Here is a 19180-nt window from a genome sequence, read left to right as displayed (position 1 = left end):
TGTGATCAATAACATTATTTCTTTATTAAGAAAGTCTTTCTTATAACAATTGTTTCTCCTTTTTTAAACAATAAAGTATTATATATTCGAGCAAGAGTATGTAGAGCATTCCTCCTCGAATAAATGACGAATTTCGTCGAATCTCACGCCAATTTTCATTAGTTGCAAACTATATACATATACAATATGTCACATGCACTCTTATTTAGGGGGACACGAAATATAATATAGTAATCTTTACGAATTCGATTAAGTATTTATAACAAAAAAAATTGTATATAATTAATTTGTAAAGATCACTAGATTATTTAAATCGCCGATGCCGGTATGTATATTAACGAAATGCACTTTTCGCTCTACGAACCATGAAGACATAGAATGGGACGTTGAGATAGTCCTTCTCGTTGATGTCAATTCAAGAGCTTTCTATATTCCTAGTAGCATGAGAGCGAATTATACGTCACCATGCGTTTTTTTTAGCGCCACAAATACTGGTAAGTGTATTACTATTACTTCGATTATCGACTCATTCCGATGCTGCCAAAGAAGATAGAAATCAGATTACAGTCTGGATACACGTTACATTTCCTTGAAGGGAAGTATCCCATGAGATGGAGTCGACATTCGGCATTTCCACTTCATCGTGGAAGGCGTGCACATACCCACGCTTCTTCTGACTTTGACTTTTTATCATCAACAGGAAAAAGTACGTGGAATCGCGCACCAATTGACAGCACGGGTCTAAGTTTGTGAGAAACGAGAATGAAGGGATGTAAGATTTCGTCGGATATAGCGGAGAGAAGGATATCCGCGAAATCAATCGATTATCGTCTTCCGGCTATCGTCGTCTCGACTTTCCCGTCGATGAGACGAGAAAGAGCCGCGAGCGCGGAGTACTTTTAACGAAGAACGATTACGTCGACGGCGCAGATCACTCACAGATGAGTGATGGTGATCTCGTCGTCGAGGTCATCCTTCTCGTCGTCGGTCTCCTCCGGCTGATTCGCCTCGATCTGGGCGGCCTTCGGGTCCTCGGCAATTGCTTTGAGCCGTCGTTGCTTGCGCCTGTGCAGCAATTCGACAATGATGTAGCCCATACTGCCGATAATCAGTACCGTCAGCATTACATACAGCTTCATACGGGCGCAGAGATGCGTGCTATACGCATAGGCGATCACGAAACCGGCGCTCTCCCATAGCCTGTAGTTTGAGAAGGCCGCCTCCTTGTTACGTCTGAACAGCGTGCCATAGAGTCCTGTAAAAATAAATAAATCGCCAGATAAGAAAGATTTAAGAATGATTCAGTGTCCAAGAAATATTCATCCGAAAAAAAAAATTCAGAGAGAAGCTCTTGTTATTAAAAAGACATTAAAATTATTTTCTAAATTTTTTATATGATTACATTAGTGATCTCTAAAGATATCAAAATATAATCTCTGCGATCTCTGTGAATATATATTTGAATATCGTGAAATTCTCTGTTTATTTCATTTTCTCTACTTATTAGGAAATTCGTGTGATCGCGCTTAACTAACGAAATCTTGTTTGTTGCAGAGCAGTTATAATTATCGGATTCACGATGACAGCACGCAATTTACGGCAATGCAGATGGATGCATCGAGGTTAGCGCTTTAAGATTCATCATCGCGGCTCGTCCGATGGCGAATTAACGAGCTCGCAGGTGCTGTTTCGTCAAGAATCGAATCCTTGACCCATCGACACTATCGTTAGACGCGCCGTCAGAAAGCATACAACGTTGCCGACGATTTGCAATTTAGCATTAAAAGGAAAAAAAAGAGCCAAGAAAAATCTATGGGAAAAAAGCGGAACATGTGCAAGATATGTATTAATCCATAGCAATGACTCTAATTGCTCTAAATATATCTATGTTTAATTAAATTTGAGGGAATGCCCCATTCAAACACCGCTGAAATGGAATTTTCCAATTTAATCTTGAAGCCTTGCGTAATAATAATTTGTTATTTTCATAAATTGCCGACATACGATAGAAAAAAATTTTCCATCAATGATTGATGTAATTGGAGATTGTTCAGCAATATGTTTTTAGAGAGACATGAGAGAATATTTTTTAGATTTTTAAATAATAATGATATATCTCATGCGTGATTGCTAATTATCTATAATAGTATGTTGAAATTAGAAATTCGCACGGTGTACGCGCGATGCACGCAATTATCCCAACAAAGCCGGATACGGAGTAAATGTAACTGTCTATATTGTGTGCTTTAAAGTAGCTGGATAGATTGATTTGCATATCGATTTCTGCAAAATCTCGGAATACAATTCGAACACATCGTAGAGCGATAAATCCTCGCAAAAACTATAATACATACTAAAGCTAAAAAAATGCCTGAAACGCTTGCTCTCTGTTCGTATAATTATACAGAAGTTCTAATTACAGATATAAAGACAAGCTTGCTGTGCACAACTAAAGCGAAATTGCTCTGTATATCATTTGGTTATTTGTAACAGCTGAAAAATTGTAGTCAACGAATAGAAATTAAAATTTTGAATTATTGACGTTGCTTGAATATTTTGCTTTCATATTGAAACAAAAGAGAATTATTAATTTAATTCTAATGATAAAAAGAGTCTAAAAAATATTGATTATAATAGGATATATGGATTATGGGTTTTTTATTTGCTAATCATAACTAAACAAATTAATAGAAAATTAAGTACAGAAAATTAGTATTGATAGTTCAGTAGTATTTTCTTGTAACCTGTGTATTATCTTTGAAAACATTTTTGGGCATGATCTAATTAACAAAGATCAGAATTATTGTCTTTCCGTATACATAATATACATATGAATACTTTTGCTTGATTTTACATAAGTAAATTTTTTGCGAAAGAAAGAGAGAAATTTTTCTGATATTTTTTATCGAAAATGTATATAAATGGACATCGACGATACGTACCTATACGTCTTTATTTTTATATATTACATTATATATAATGTCTACATCAGGTTAACGTAACATTAAAATATTCTTATCTAGATTTTTAATATCTAAATTTTTAATGATGGTCCAGTTCTGTGATGCTCAATGTATATTGCTCCATTTAAAATCTACATAAGAATATTTTGGAAAGAGGGGGGGACATTAACCATGTGACTCTTTTATTAATCTAACTAATTATATGGCGACAGCATGTGCAAACTAACGTAAAGAAAATTACATTATTTTATTACTAATGCATCAGTCGCTAGTTATCGAATTTAGTTGTTTAGTAATTTGAGATTTATTACTTCCTCTCTGTCACAGTTGATTTTGTATAGATTACATCATCCAATTTTCTTTTCCTATCCATCTATCTTGTCAATAATTGCTACAAAAAAAGAATACTTTTCTCATGGCGTTTTTGAATGGTCAGGTTTAACCCGCAACCCGGGGTAGAGTTTACTAGACGTCATTGATCAATCACATTCTTCTGAAGAATGTAACCATACAACCCGACCGTTGTAATGGCGTTTCGAAAACGCCATTATGATATCCGTCAAAAATCGCAAATAAATCGACATTTGCATAACGCGAAATATATCGATGATTTTATGTTTGTTATGAATTCTCTTTTCTCAGACTGAATAGATCAATGACTCCCTAATTTAATAAAGTCGTTAATATTGAGAAGTAACTCTTTTTTTTTATTTCTAGACTAATATTTTTTTTATAAACGTGTTAAGAACGTCTGTCAAGTATTCATCTGATTTGTCAATATCCATATTAATTATGAACAAACAAATGTGAGAAATAACCGGTAAATCTTGGATAGATCCAGTAGCTTATAATAAAAACTCATGAATTCGGTTTTTTTCGAAACAATAAATAAAAAGAGACTGGATAAATCTGCGTATTCAAAATTAAATTTGTCTATCTCTTTTCATATTATACTTTAAATCCAATAATAATGAGATGTAATAATTTAATAATTAAATAATTTTTTTTTTTTATTATGTGAGCAATAACACACCACATTTGATTTCAATCCAATATTAATCTGACTAATTTTTTAGCATGCCTATGATATAACGATATACCGTTTATTATACTCGATTATGCATATTATTATTTGCAAGTTGTAAAATTAATAACATCCATCACGTAATTTTAATTTCGTATGGCGTTCAATTACTTCAATAGTTAAAATGATTGCTATAAAACTGACATATCGAAAATAACAATTCTAAAAACTATTCTAGCAACGCATACACAAAATCTTATTTATATTATATATAAAGTTTTCTTGTATATATATATTTTTATTTTTTTATTTAAGATATAATAAATACTTACCGTTGACCTGCGTTTGCCATACAGCATCACCCACGCCCCACAGTCCCGAAACCGAAAAAAAGATATAAGGGTTATCAGGATGAGGCTTCCACATGAGAAGGACGACTATGAGGGAGGCATGAACGATAGCGCCCAGTGCCATCAGCGGCTGTCTGCCAACAAATTTCATTAACGAGCCGAACAGCAACGAACAGCCAGCATTGACTACCCCGAAGCAGATCATGACGTAGCCGACTCTGTGGACACCTAGAGCGCAGGAGATGTATGCCTGGAAAGACACAAAAGAATTCGATTTATTATTTCTTTTTTTTTTTTGAATCGCCAAAAATGATCTGTAATATCCAAGTTCATCGAACTCCTCTTTCTCTCCTTCTCTTTTTTTACACGTTGAAGATTGTTGATAAATTAAATTGATAATTAGAATAGAATGATTTTCATTCACATCACTTTAAATTGTTAAATGCATTTTCATTGTGCATGATTTTCATTTTGCATTTTGATTATGCAATCGACATTAAACCATTAAAAAAATTTAATGGCTACTAATGGGTAATAGAATAATTTTATATTGTGAAGAAGAGGAAGAAAGAGAAAAAAATTGATTTAAGTGCAATAAAACATTTTAATTTTTATATATTATTAATATTAAGAAAAGAATTATAAAAATATATATTTTAAAATATTTATATCTAGAGAAAAATCTTAAGAAGAAATAATTGGTTCAGCTATTTTAATATTAAGATTTAGATAATTAGATTTAATAATAATTTTTTAGTACTAATAAATAACAAAAGCAGTAAAAATGAATCAATCAATTCTTAGACTATCCATAATAATCAACTATAATAGAATTCATCTTTTATCTGAAATTTTTTTTTTAAATCTTTTATAAAGAACGACATAAGAAAGAGAATAGGACTAAACATTTTTATGCGAAGCAAAAAATTAATAATGAGTTATGTAATAAAAAATAATGACTTAAATTTTTTACTAAAGAAATTATCAAATGTCTAATGGATGTTACACGTCCCAAATTCGCATCATTAAGACACAAGATTCGCGAGATGTAATCGATCACTTTCAATTCTATTGCTTTCATGTATTAATAGTATTCGTGTATATGTTAATCGAATTTTCAAACGAAGGATGAATCTCTTCAGATAATAATGGTATTAGACGTCATATAGATAGTAGAATAGTAAATCTATTTTTTCCTATGTATATTCTATATATTGAATGAATTGATGCCCTTATTAGCTAATGTCAGTCTGCCTTCGTACGTATATATCAACGCTTTCTCGCAATTATAATCCCATCAATCAAATTTTAATACAATGTAATAACGGACTGAGAGCGAGTTTTCTGTGCAAATTATTTAATCGTATTTAAACGTATTTTTATTTTCATTTAAATCCATTATAACATGTGAGATATGATTCTGAGGATACTATAGAGATTCTGAAACGCATGTCCTTGAATCGAGACATTATAAAAATATGCTTTTTTTATATTACACTCAAGACATTATAAAAATATGCTTTTTTTATATACATCAGAATATCTGATTATGTTTTTTTTCGTTTAGAAAAAGATAAGTACTGTTAATGATATGCTAAAAAATAAAACTGCATAATCATATATATTTTATGGAATATTAAATAAGAAATTGCATATTCTTGCAATATTGTATTTCGTTATATGAAATTTGTCTTTGTATGTCGTATATTCGCGCCAAAAGTAATTAACGCGAAAAAATACTGATGATTCAAAAATAATTGTTCATTGACATATTTATCATTAATCATACACCTAATGCATTAATTAAATTCGATTTAACTGAGTAAAATATTTATTTGTTAATTCTAAATGCGACAAATTGTGAAAAATGTTCAATTCTTCGTTCACATACAGTTATTAATAGTCTAAGATATTATATTCGACATAAATATGTGACGAAATGTATTCTAACACTGCAAAACAATTTTAACTGATTATATATTTTTCTATAAAAATTGAATATAAAATAGCGTCATAAAAACTACGTACGATTATCTTTCGCAATATACAGGCATTCTTCTTCGCATACTGTCAAATGTATTATTAATCTTAAACGATGAAAGATACATTAAACACACTTATCATGTAATCATTTTGGATCTGACCATTAATGCATAAATGCATAATTAAATGCGCATTCGAATGAACAATTCAAACAAATCCTTCGTAATCTCGAATCCAAATTTTTATGCTTATACAGCAGCTATTTCGGCTAGCAGCTAAGGATTAACACCTTATTTAACACCTTATAATCAAAAATCATTCGATTCAGCATTTAATTAAATACATTATTTTAGATATCTTGATATTATTGCTTAAAAGAACGTATTTTTCTTATATTAACATATAACCAGGCTGTTAAAATAGTGACTCATTTATAATAATTGCGCCACATCTGTTTTTGTGTATTATATGCAAAAGAGAAGTGCTTTTTGCAATATGTAATAGCATTTGTTATAAAATCCAACATAAAACTGTTGCTGATTTAAAAAATTTGCATGCAATTAAGAAAGAGATTAACATATTTTTGTTTGAAAAAATAAGTATTACAAGCGTCAGCAGCAGTTTTAATATTAACTTATAAAAGTGCCTTATGGTGTTCACTGATTAGAAATAAAAAAACTCGTTTCAATCATATCAACCCTATCAATCATATCAATTCACAGTCATGTCTGTTTACTTAGTAATTTCCTTTATATTACGCATGCATTCGAGTATTTTCATTTCCATATATATATAAACATGGCGCATATCTTATTATGTCATCCTGTAGCTCAAGGCAAACAGCTATCTCATTAAGACAGTGCAATAAGTAAATCTCTTTTCGAAGACATCTTAATCAATGTGCGAATAAATATTTCTGACCAACGTAAACGGTAAATGTACTGCTGATAAATTAGTACGTAAATATTAATACACTTCTTGTATAACATGGAATATATTTTTAGAACAAAGCAATAAATTAAAAAAAAAACGCGATTAATATGATGTTATATGTATATTTAATAACTCTATTTATATTGATATGACGAATATATTTTCCGCGACAGAAGTAATAAATTCAAAGAAACGTGATTATATGATGCTATATATGATGATGACTCTCTCTCTCTCTCTCTCTCTCTCTCTCTCTCTCTCTCTCTCTCTCTCTCTCTCTCTCTCTCTCTCTCTCTCTCTCTCTCTCTCTCTCTCTCTCTCTCTCTCTCTCTCTCTCTCTCTCTCTCTCTCCCCTCTCCCCTCTCTCTCCCCCTCTCTCTCCCCCCTCTCCTCTCTCTCTCTATTTATATATTTATTTATTATACTTCAAAGTACGTTTTAAATGCATATATATTGCCAAGAATATCAAGGAAAAATAGAAAAAATTTTAAACTTGAATTTCTCTGAGAATAAGACTTCGTAAACTTTCATATCTAATAAACATTTTATGCTGTTTCTCTTTCTCTCTTTTATTTATAGTAGTATTAAATAGAATTTTTTTAATAGTGCTCAAAATAAAACAGAAATTTAAAATTAATTAAGGAATTTTATGCTTAAATTTTTGGTGTCAAATCATCGCCCTTAGCCATATCAGTTCACGATTAAAAATTCTTTCGATCTTCAAATTGCAAATCAACCATTTATAGCTTCATTGAGTTCCATGGGCCGTCATTGCATTCCTGGTATAATTCTCGACCGGACAACATCCGGGCATTTGAATGGACTTAAACGTATGTGTTCCACGGCGATATTCACGATATCGAAGAACGGAGCGAGTCGTGGTCATGACACATGCATACATATGTGTACACGCAATCCGGTGCACGTGTTGAAGAAATACTGGTACACGATATTCCAGATATGGAAGCAGCAAGAATAAGCTCGCTATTTATAACAAGTCCAGCACCACTCAGCTGACTCAGCGAAGTCTGCAATCTCCTCTTCCCTCTTTTTTTCCTCTCTCTTTCTCTCTTTTCTCTCGTCTCATTTTCTCTCTTTGCGCGCGTTTAATTGTCCAATTACTCGATTCCCCAGAGTCCAAGATGTCGTGCGACTTGTCGGCGAACCAGTTTCGAACGAGTCGCGATTCGCAAGCCCGAAGCACTTTTGTAATGATGCAGGATCGCTTAATAACGAGAGGGTTTTACTCGAGACGCATGACCTTCCTCGATTAATTCTAACTTTTTACGTGAAACTTATTTCTATAGTTTCGACGAAGATTGCCAATAAATATCTGACAATTCTGAAAAATGTACTTAATTCGATCATTCTTAAAAATAAACCTATCTTGAAATGAAAAAGTAATCCTTAGAAATTAGAAAATATTCATGAATAATCCTTAGAAATTAAGAAATATTCTCTCAATATTTTCTTTAAAAAATCTAAGCATAATCATATCCAAAAATCTGAACTAAGTCCAGGCTTTTATTGTCTCAAATATATTTTTTTCTAAATAATATAAATATTTTCAACTAACGTCATTTTAAAATTTAAAAAGTATAACTGGAACTCTAACTGGCACTTTCAGAGACAAGAAAGAAAAAATAAAGTTGAAAGGATGAGCCGTTAAAACTGTTGATCACAATCGTATCATAAAAACTAAACGTCGCTAAGACGTATTTTTGCTCGCAAAATACTATATTTGTAATATCCACGAAAACATAAAGAGAGATACAGTATATTGTTGAGCGAATCGATTACCACATAGATGGTATATAAATTACGCAAATTCATCTTTTCAATCGAAATAGCATATAGCTTGGTATAATTACCGCAATTTTTTTCTTCAGTACGACTTATTGTTAGAGTAGCTATTAATTACATTCTTTATGCTACGCGTGAATAAATATCACGTTATATCCTACTTTCAAATATATCTCCTTGTTTAATAGTTATTGCTCGCATGTCAAACATACACATTTTCAGATCAAAAAACATCTGTTTTAAAAGAAAAATTTGCTTCTCTATTATACATTTCTTTCTTTTTTTATTTCATTTTTCTTGTTTCGCTTTCGTAGCAAACATACATCTCAATTAATGTATATTTACTTTCTAAATCTAGTTCGTATACTATCATGCGATATACTTAATCATTTTCTTTCCTAACAAACATTCTAATGTTTTTCTTCGTTATTATTTTTTTAGCCAATTATATTCTAATATAGTTTACTATAGTTTCTCAGTCTCACATGTACACGCGCGCGAACGAATACATGAAGAAAAATCTTATCTTTTAAAATATAGTAAGTTTCTTTCTATCTGTTTGTAGTGTATCTGATGTTCAAAAAATTTAATTTTAGATTGGTAATCATATTTATTTAGAAAAAGTATTTTATTTAAAATGCAAAAGGAACAGATTGCTTTTCAAACAGTATTATAAATTACTAAATTTTTTCTTCTTCTCTTTTGATTTTTCGTGACAATTTGGAGAATTTTCTTTTAACGTATTTTTGATAAAAATTCTAATTTAAGCAATAATTTAACATGCATCTTGCTTTACATTTTTCGGTTTTAATTAGATTGCTAAAAAATTAACCGTTTGAATTGTTGATATTAATATTACACCAAATTACGGAAAAATATAACTAACGAAATAGCTAATAAAAGTTCATACATATATATATATATATATATATATATATATATATATATATGAACCTTTAACTCATAATTAATCTTTATTTGTATACAAATATAATAATTAATGTAATAAAAAACGCTATTTATTCTTATTCACGTACTTATTGAAATCGATTGCGTTCAAGTTTCGAGATTTTAATGCCCGCATAACACAACAGGATACGCGCAATATATACATGTATATGTTTTCATTTATTGTAGTTATAACTTTTCACGCCTAAAGAAAAAAAAACATCAGAATTTTTAGACCATTGAAAATGATTTTATGTCGAAATTAATTTTTCAATGTATCTTATAGTTTTAAATATGACATAACTCTCCGAGATAAAATATTATGAAGTATATATGTTCTATTAATACTAGAATATTTTTGGAGATATATATTCAATAATATATACACACTGCATAATCACATGCATAAATTATTTTCCAATAAAGTCATTCTCGAAAAAGATAATAAAAATTTGGTCTCTTGTATCTATAACCAGTAACACGTGTTTTCCGGAAGATGATCGTCCTCGCGAATCTTCACGCATCGAAAAACGGCGTTCTATATCTAGCGTAAGTTTTAGTGCTGATCTTTTTATTGTAATTTATTGATTGCAGTTTGTCGTTATAAGTTCTCGTAACGAAAAGAATCAAAGAGAAAACTCGTGAGAAAAGCAAAATAAACACAAATTTTATTGTAATAAATGCTATTTTTTTGTCTTACAGACGGAAAATCTACGAAATATTGAAATCTTTTTTATTTAAATTTTTCTCAATTATTGATATCGATATATGTACTGTAATGCTTTAATATTTCTTCTCATTATTTTTCTTTCTAAATTTAATTAATTTCATGTACGATTGTGCGTCGTTAGTTTTTAGTTTTGAATTATACATGTATTTTTGTTAAAGTCTTTTATACAATTTGGAAATCTTCCATATAGATATATCAATAAAGAAATAAATAAAATAAATAAAATAAACAATAGCATAAATGCGATCAAATTATATATTTTACCAACAAAATTAATTTACTTCATAGATATAACATATTTTAACAGATATTTTTTAAATCCAATCTCTCTCCATAATCACAAATAAAACAAAATTTTCATTAATAAATTTATATTCATTAATAAATTTATTTTCATTATAAAATTTTCATTAATATATTTATATTTTTTAAATTCATTAATATATTTAAAATAAATAGTTGATAAAATATATGTAAAGGGATTTAAACAACAATTATTTAATATCATTGATTATAATATACATAAAATGCCTTTGCCAAGGCATAGAAAAGAATCAAACGAAAATTGACAATAATCCTATAGATAATGGAAGCAAAAACTGACAGTAATCCTATAGATAATGGAACAACAAATCTTCACCTCGCGATCAACAATCGAAACGGAGTAAAAGATCTAGAGAGATCCGACGTCATCGGCTATGTCGTCGACTTCGCGTTCGCAATCTTGATGACAGTTTCCATGCCGACGAAAAGAAAAGTGTCCACTTATTTCCGCTACGGTCGAAGACTACTTGCTGCTATCGACGATGAAGAGGACGAAGACTATCGTCCCGACTTGCAATAATTCGAGGTCGGATCGGGGAAGGCAGACTCTGGTGCCAGTTGAAACGCACAAAAAGAGAAAATCTACTTAGAGACCAACCGGTTATAGAAGCTTGGCGATCGATTGTGAGAGGCTTCCATCACACATTTCTTCTTCTTCAAAAGTAGGTTATCCACAGATTCTCAGGATATGCTTCAAGAAAGGCTCATTCTCTAAATATCTTTTAAATACCTGATTGTGAGTACAATTGATAAATAATTTTATTCAATTTTATTTTGTTTTAGAAAATGTAGATCACTGATTTGAGCGTTTTCATTAAATATCTTCAATATCAATATTTACATTTCCGATTACAGATTTGCAATATAAATAATCATCTGACTTGCGTGTTGCGGTTGTATCATTACTTTAACTCTAATGTAGTAAACCGGACATTTTTTCACGTTTTCGCATAGGCTACAAGTCCTCCTTTGTATCGACACGTATCCGTCCTATCTCATATGAAATGTTCCTCCTGTGATCAAGTTTTTACCATTCTCGAAGACTGCCATTTGTCATGACAAATAATTACATTTGTCATAGATCGCAGCGATGTATCGCTATTGTGAAATGGTGCCGATAAATCTTCGTGCGCGTTTAACGCCATAAATAAAACCGGACAGTACGTGCTCGAGAATAAGAAATGAAAATATTATAAGCGAGAATACGGAACTCGGCTTTTTTCTTCACCTCTTTTTTTGTCTCCTCGTCGCTCGATGACGGCTCGATAATAATTATGGAGGCAGATTGAGTTGACGTCATTGCGTTTCGTTAATGTTGTATCCTGGTTCGAAATCAAGGATAACTATTTCCTTATCAATGATTCGCGAGAATGCTATGGATCTAATGGCTCGCAATAAAAAGTCGATACATGGAACCGCAATGTGTAGGTTGCAAAATAGAATACCATTGTTTTCAACAGCGATTGCAGTTTACAATGTGCGCGAAAGGGAGTGACCGGCACTAATTTATATGGCGATCGAAGCTGTCATTAGAAAGTGCTACACATTTCAGTATCCATGAATGAATCTATCCATGATAAATTCATTTATTCATATTCATCTATCAATATCAAACGATAATAATTATGATATTAATTATTAACGATATTAATTATTAATTATGCGAATATTTCATAAAATGTTAAATTTAAGAATAGATTTTTTTTTATATTCTTTGCTAAAAAAATAAAGAAGAATTAGAATTCTTTTTTACTGTTATCACAAACATGTAATACATGTATATATATATGTTACATTCAATTAAAAACTTTCATCGATTTATATATATTAAAAAGATAAAATCAAATATTGCGTAATATAAATATTTTTTCTTTCAATTAATATCAGATCTCATAGAAATTACATTTTTAATATTAATTTATGTCGATAGAAATATAGAACAAGAGCAATTTAAAAATTTCATTTACGCATTTCAAAAACTCACCTGCGTAAAATCGGCGCCGATGAAAGCCTGCTCCATACCGATCCATACCGTGATCGGTATTAGTAATTGTTGATAAGGCTTCTTTAACTGATAAGCTGTAGCAGAGAGCAATTGAATACCGCTTATTTCTTGACTATCCGACCGTCGTTGCTTCTCGCCGTACCTGAAAGGTGATTGAAAATTCTATGAGCATTAAAATGTCTTCTCAAGACGCTAAAATACTATCTCTGTACCTTGTTCTAACACTTAATTGATTTAGTTTAATTCTGTATTTGAATACAAGTCTATTTCTAACTTTCGCAACAGATGTAAACGAAAACAAAGTGTATGAGATAATTGATCTAAAATTTAAAATTATTCAAAATTTTTTTTATATAACTGTATTATTACAATTATAATTTAATAATCAGCGCGGTTGCGCTTTACATTAAACATAATTTCATATGTAATACATAAATCAAGAATCAGATGGACAAAAAAGCGGGAAACACGAATAAACAATGATGATTGACCGTCGCTAGAATCTATGATTTTCCGGCGAACTTTTGCGCTATTCGCAAAGAGGAAGAGCATGCTCGCTTGAATGTGGATTAATGACAACCGAGATTAATTATCATCGCGATTGTACCATCCATGTGCTTATTCAGTGTCCGTGCAATGCGAGCCACGCGGAAACGGATTGCGCAATTAGCAAACTTCCAATTGGCATATACTGCCATTGAACGATATCGCGTGCTCAAGCCGGATTCATTCATCGTTTCGTGTCGCAAATGTCACATAAATGTGAACTCGGATGACATATGAGTCGATTCATATTTTCCATTACCCGTAATAAATCAATGGCTGAACAAAATAATGATACATGAGTTCTATTTTTCTCACTTTTTAAAAAATAAAAAGTTTATAGAATTATTTAATATAAAAATCTATTCTGATGCAATATTTTTTGTTAATATTTCGTATCACGTCAAAAAATCATTGCAATATATTGTATATTATTTATTAATATGTTACATGTTATACAGGGTGTATCTGAAATGATGCACTAAACTTTAGGAACGTATTCTAGAGGTCAAAATAAGACTTTTTTTTCTTATGAACATGGGTCCGCAAATGAACCCCCCTCCGAGCTAAAATTCAAAAATGTGTGAAATTGACCAAACACCCGCAACGCAAATTTATTTATCTCTCAAGAGAGGATGATAGGTAACGTCAAAATCAAGGTCAAATAATAATTTTTCTGAAATACAGCCAATTTTCAATTTTTTCCCCAAACTTTAGGGGCCTCTAGCTCGCAAGGGGATTCATTTGCGGACCCATGTTCATAGGAAAAAAAAGTATTATTTTGACCTCTAGAATACACGCTCCTAAAGTTTAGTGCATCATTTCAGATACACTCTGTATATTATTTACAACATATTTTATATACATATATGTGTATATAATATATTGTATATTTTTTTCTTTCCCTAATACAATAAAAAAAAGAAATATTACATTGCAATTTGTGTGTTGCTTAAAGTAATAATCTCTAGTAAAATCGATCTAAAAGATTTACGCAACACTAAAATTATATACGAACAGTACTTTAGTCTGAAAATGCTTAGAAAATCTAAATACTTATAGCTTGCTTTCATGTAAAATTTTTGCACGGTGATATCTACACACACACACACACACACACACACACACACACACACACACACACAAAATGTCAGTGATAGATAAAATTATTTATAATATAAAAACAATTTTAGATTTTAAGATAAAAAAAATCGATTTTGCTTTATGAAGCCTATCATGCATGAGATTCATATTTTTTATATTATTATATATTATTAATTGGATTTTAAAATAATTGAATCTAATTAAAAAAATTACATAAATACGATAAAAGATTTATGATCGAAGAAAAATACGGGAAATATCTCAAAGGAAAATAAATACCAGTAAAACCTTGAAAGGTTTATATCGTGCATCATAAGATTAATATAAATATCGCTGAGAGAGGCACTCTCGTACATACCGCAACAAAATCCAACATATAAAATCCCGATACTAAATTTAGTTAACAAACCAAATAGACATAAATCGTTCTAAAGACTTGCGAGATTCGTTGGGATTCGAGATGGTACAACGATACAGTCGGTATCTTATCGGTGAATTCATAAAGTATTCTTTCGATTGCGCTAAACGGTCGACAGCTCAGCGAATATTCCACCCCAGAGGACGACATTCCTGAGAACACGTTTGCCGTATTTCTGGGCCCGGTCGAAGCCACGGCCACCGTCTAGATCCGCGGAGAACGTAATGCGAATCGACACTTATGCAAAGATAGATGTATCTCAAACTTACCTTCGGATAAAAGGAGACGTATCAAAATGATGTGGAACAATTCGTATATATTTTTCGATAGCGATCTACATGACCGTTCCATATCATTTTTTAATCGAGTGTTAATCACGCACGTATTAACGATTTGACGAGCGATCGTGATAGATGACGAGATCTCAGACTCATACCTGATTAACGAATTATTATTGTAGACACCACTTTTTATTCATATGTATGTTGATTTCTTCTCAATGGTGCTGCAAAGTCGTTTCCGCGTGCAAATGTTCGATGAAATAAAGAGAAATCATGATATATTTTGCCCAGAGAGCATGAACATTTCATTAGGTGATAGTGATTAATATGATGTCGATTAAATTATGTATCTCGTGTACGCTGATTCCGAAGGATCTTATTCATTTCAATAGTCTTTCCAACAGTAAACTTATGTATCTAACTAGCGGCTCCTTAATTGAACAGAGATGCCTTCTTGCGTGATTTCTGTGTCAGAAATCTATCTATCTCTAATATAAACCTTACATTATATGCCACATTAAATATTTACTATCTCTTCACACACAATTTGAAATATAATATAAATTAAAAATATAGTTTTTAATTCTCTTTTTATTAAAAATAATTTCTCAAATAATGAAAACTATTTCCCAATTTGTGTATACGTGCGTACTTTCTCAAATTAAAAAATTTAATATTTCCCTTTTTCAGTGATTACAATTTTAAGAGTCTATAATATATTAAAAATATAAGTAATGTATATAATTACTGCAAAGAATACAACTATATCGTAGCTGTTAAGTCTGCTCTTTTTCATAATTATTAATTCTAATTCTCTTATTAATTCTAAAAAAAAGGACTTTTCTTTCAATAATTATACTAGTTATTTTCACATTGATTTTGCGTTTTCTCCTATCGTCATGTGTAACATAAACGATAAACACGGTCATACTATTCTCCAATCAGCCTGCTTCATACTCATAATTTGCTAATTTATGCAAATCGATTATTTGAAAATCACTGCAAAACGCTTTCCTATTTGTCGATTGATCGGTTTGTCAGAAGGCGAAAAATCACAATGTGAATGCATATATTATACACGTATGTTTTTACGAAAAACGCGCTTTTATGCGCATGAAAATCACCGCGCGTTAATCTAAATATATAATTCAAAAAGTTTCTGATTGATATTTTCAATGGATTTGGTACCGCGCGTTTAATGTTATACTGTTCGATCCGTTAAGGACATTGAAGGGAAATGTATTCGATCGCACATTAATCACGCGAACTTCTAATCTAAATTAATTCTCTAAGCATGAGTAATCCGTTCGATTAATAGTGCAGGAGTTAAATCGATATTGATAACGAGATAGCTCTCGAAATTATTTCTATGCTTAATTCGAGTTTTTCCACTTATGGTCGAATGATTGTTCGTAATTTATAGAACATAACCGGTATTATGCTCAATTTTTAATAAATAAGCTTGACGTTCTCACGCAATTTTTATATATACGGTCGCACGAACGTACTTAGTCTATAAGCGTTCCTCTCTTTTAACCTCTTTCAACTGCGAGGCTTTCCAACGTGCATAGACTCGGCCTGAACTATTATGGTGCAGCCTTGGAAACAGCGCGAGTGGAAGATACAGAACTCGAGACGTTTTGGCCGCAATCTGCATGCGGATCTAACACGCTTAGCTCTCTTACTTAACCAATACACAGATATAACGGACGGTATTATTATTGCAATAAACGATAATGAGAGGAAAAAGAGCGAGAGAGCGACAATATATACAATCGACTCTTTGGATACTCTGCGAAAAAAAATATTCAACCAGATGTTCGATAATTGTCAAACATAGTTAATCAAACTAATCTGGACCGATATTAAATATTCTTCATTCTTTTCATATGTGTGTGTTAAATAAATGAAATTTTTAAATTATAAAAGTATATTTTAGCTAACCAATCTAATACTCTCTAAATTTATGTGAAAAAGTAACTACTTTTAAATGTAATATTATATATTCTAAAGTATAATATTCTTTGTACTATGTGTTAGATCTTAAATATTTACATAATTTATAATTTAATAAATAATATTTATTATCTGCCTGAATTGGAAAGTTACAAATTGTGCGAAAAACAGTAATATTATATTCCCGAAATTTATAGTAACACGGCTTTCCGCATAATTTATTATTATTTGATTTATAACATACATGTAAGATTAAATTGATTTTGCAAAAGATATATTAATATTTAAATTATCCATATATAGTATGCCAATATTTTGATAATTTAATTTACGGCCGGTACGTTCTTTTGTTCTGCGATTTATCTTCCTGGAGCGTGACAAACATTATGCGAATGAAAATTATCTTTCTCCTAATGATGTCGCCTGTACTAGATTGCAGCGACATAGTTAGCTATATACTGTATAGTAAACTGTCAGCTGCATTCACTAAACAGATTCATTGTTTTCTTAAAACGATCTAAAAACCAATAATGTATTTCATTTAGAAAAATACAAAATAAAAAAGATAAACCGTCCATATTTCTATCATATCTTTTTTTGTAATAATTTTGAATAATATTCATACTGGATTTATATAGCTATTCAAATATTAATATCTTAGAAATCTGTGATAATTAATTTTCTGTGATTAATTTCTTATAACTTCGATATAAAATAAAATAGGAATGTATTAAATTTAATTGTTAAATTCAATTTTTTAGAAAAACATTAGTGCATTGACATGCATTTTTAGCAAATAAAAAATATATATATATATATATTTTTTTTAAATAATCATTTATGTATATTAATAGCGTTTATATATATATATATATATATATATATATATATCTATCTTTGATGTATATAATATGTGTGTATATTATATAAAGATTAAATCGATTCTGCAACTGCACAATTAAGTTATTTAATTATTCTGTTAATCTAATACGGATTTTCCTATCATTACTAATTATATTTACATCAGAAGTTTATCGCATTAAAAATTAAATTTGTAATTCAACAAGTAGACACGTTTGAAGCCGGTAGGATATCAAAGCGGCTGGTACCGGAAAAGGACTCGAATGCTCGCTACACGCAACATATTATATGTATATAGTTTTGTCTTGTGCCCCGATGTATGCGTTCATCTATCTATACAATCAAAGGCAAATTAGCGGCTTATATATGATGTGCGGACCGGAAGAAGAGATACGTACATATGCGCATAGGGAAAACAGTCAGTTTTTCTAACTGCACTAGTATTATGCGCTGCATGATGTTTCATCGTGAGCGATTATCGAACGGCAACGCATATCTTCGTAAGCGATCGCATGAATGAATCGCAGCAGCGCCGTACCATGCATCAGTCTGCGGATTACGCAACGCGCAAAACATCGACAATCGCGAAATTTCAATGCTCGGAGAAGAGAGAAGCACGAGAAGACTCTTTGATTCAGACACCGGCACGCGAGAGTCTATCCTAAGAAGAATCATTGGTGGAAAAAAATATAAGAATATATTGATAAAATAACGCATTAAAAGAATATTAAGTAGAGAGATATTTTCTTTTTATTTTAATATTTTTATGATATTGTATGAATAAGTCATGATTAGAAATATGAGTAATTCGCATTTATTAAAGATGATGATTTTTAGATACGACTATTTCAATGTGCGATATAAAATATTCGCGAACTTTTTGTAAAAAGCTAACTTATATATAACTAGAATAGCAAAACAAATTTTTTAAATTTTAAGCAATACGCACGCACC

General features: G+C 30.8%; 1 protein-coding gene across 2 annotated transcripts in view; it reads right to left on the bottom strand.

Moving 5' to 3' along the window:
- Positions 1-19180, bottom strand: part of LOC145966253 (UNC93-like protein) — a 67505-nt gene continuing 48325 nt past the window's right edge. For both annotated transcript variants that reach the window (XM_083090214.1, XM_083090213.1), the window contains 3 exons: positions 13043-13205; positions 4320-4587; positions 1-1255 (listed from right to left, as the gene is read on the bottom strand). In XM_083090214.1, the coding sequence (XP_082946340.1) occupies positions 936-1255; positions 4320-4587; positions 13043-13205 (751 nt within the window). In that variant the 3' untranslated portion in view covers positions 1-935. The remainder of the gene's footprint in view (positions 1256-4319; positions 4588-13042; positions 13206-19180) is intronic.

This window comes from Camponotus vicinus, unplaced genomic scaffold, assembly GCF_025532165.1.
Source record: "Camponotus vicinus isolate PSW18456_S1 unplaced genomic scaffold, iyCamVici1.0 SCAF_2, whole genome shotgun sequence".
Lineage (NCBI taxonomy): Eukaryota > Metazoa > Arthropoda > Insecta > Hymenoptera > Formicidae > Camponotus > Camponotus vicinus.
Note: the sequence above shows the minus strand (reverse complement) of the source record. Positions and strands in the feature narration are given on the sequence as shown.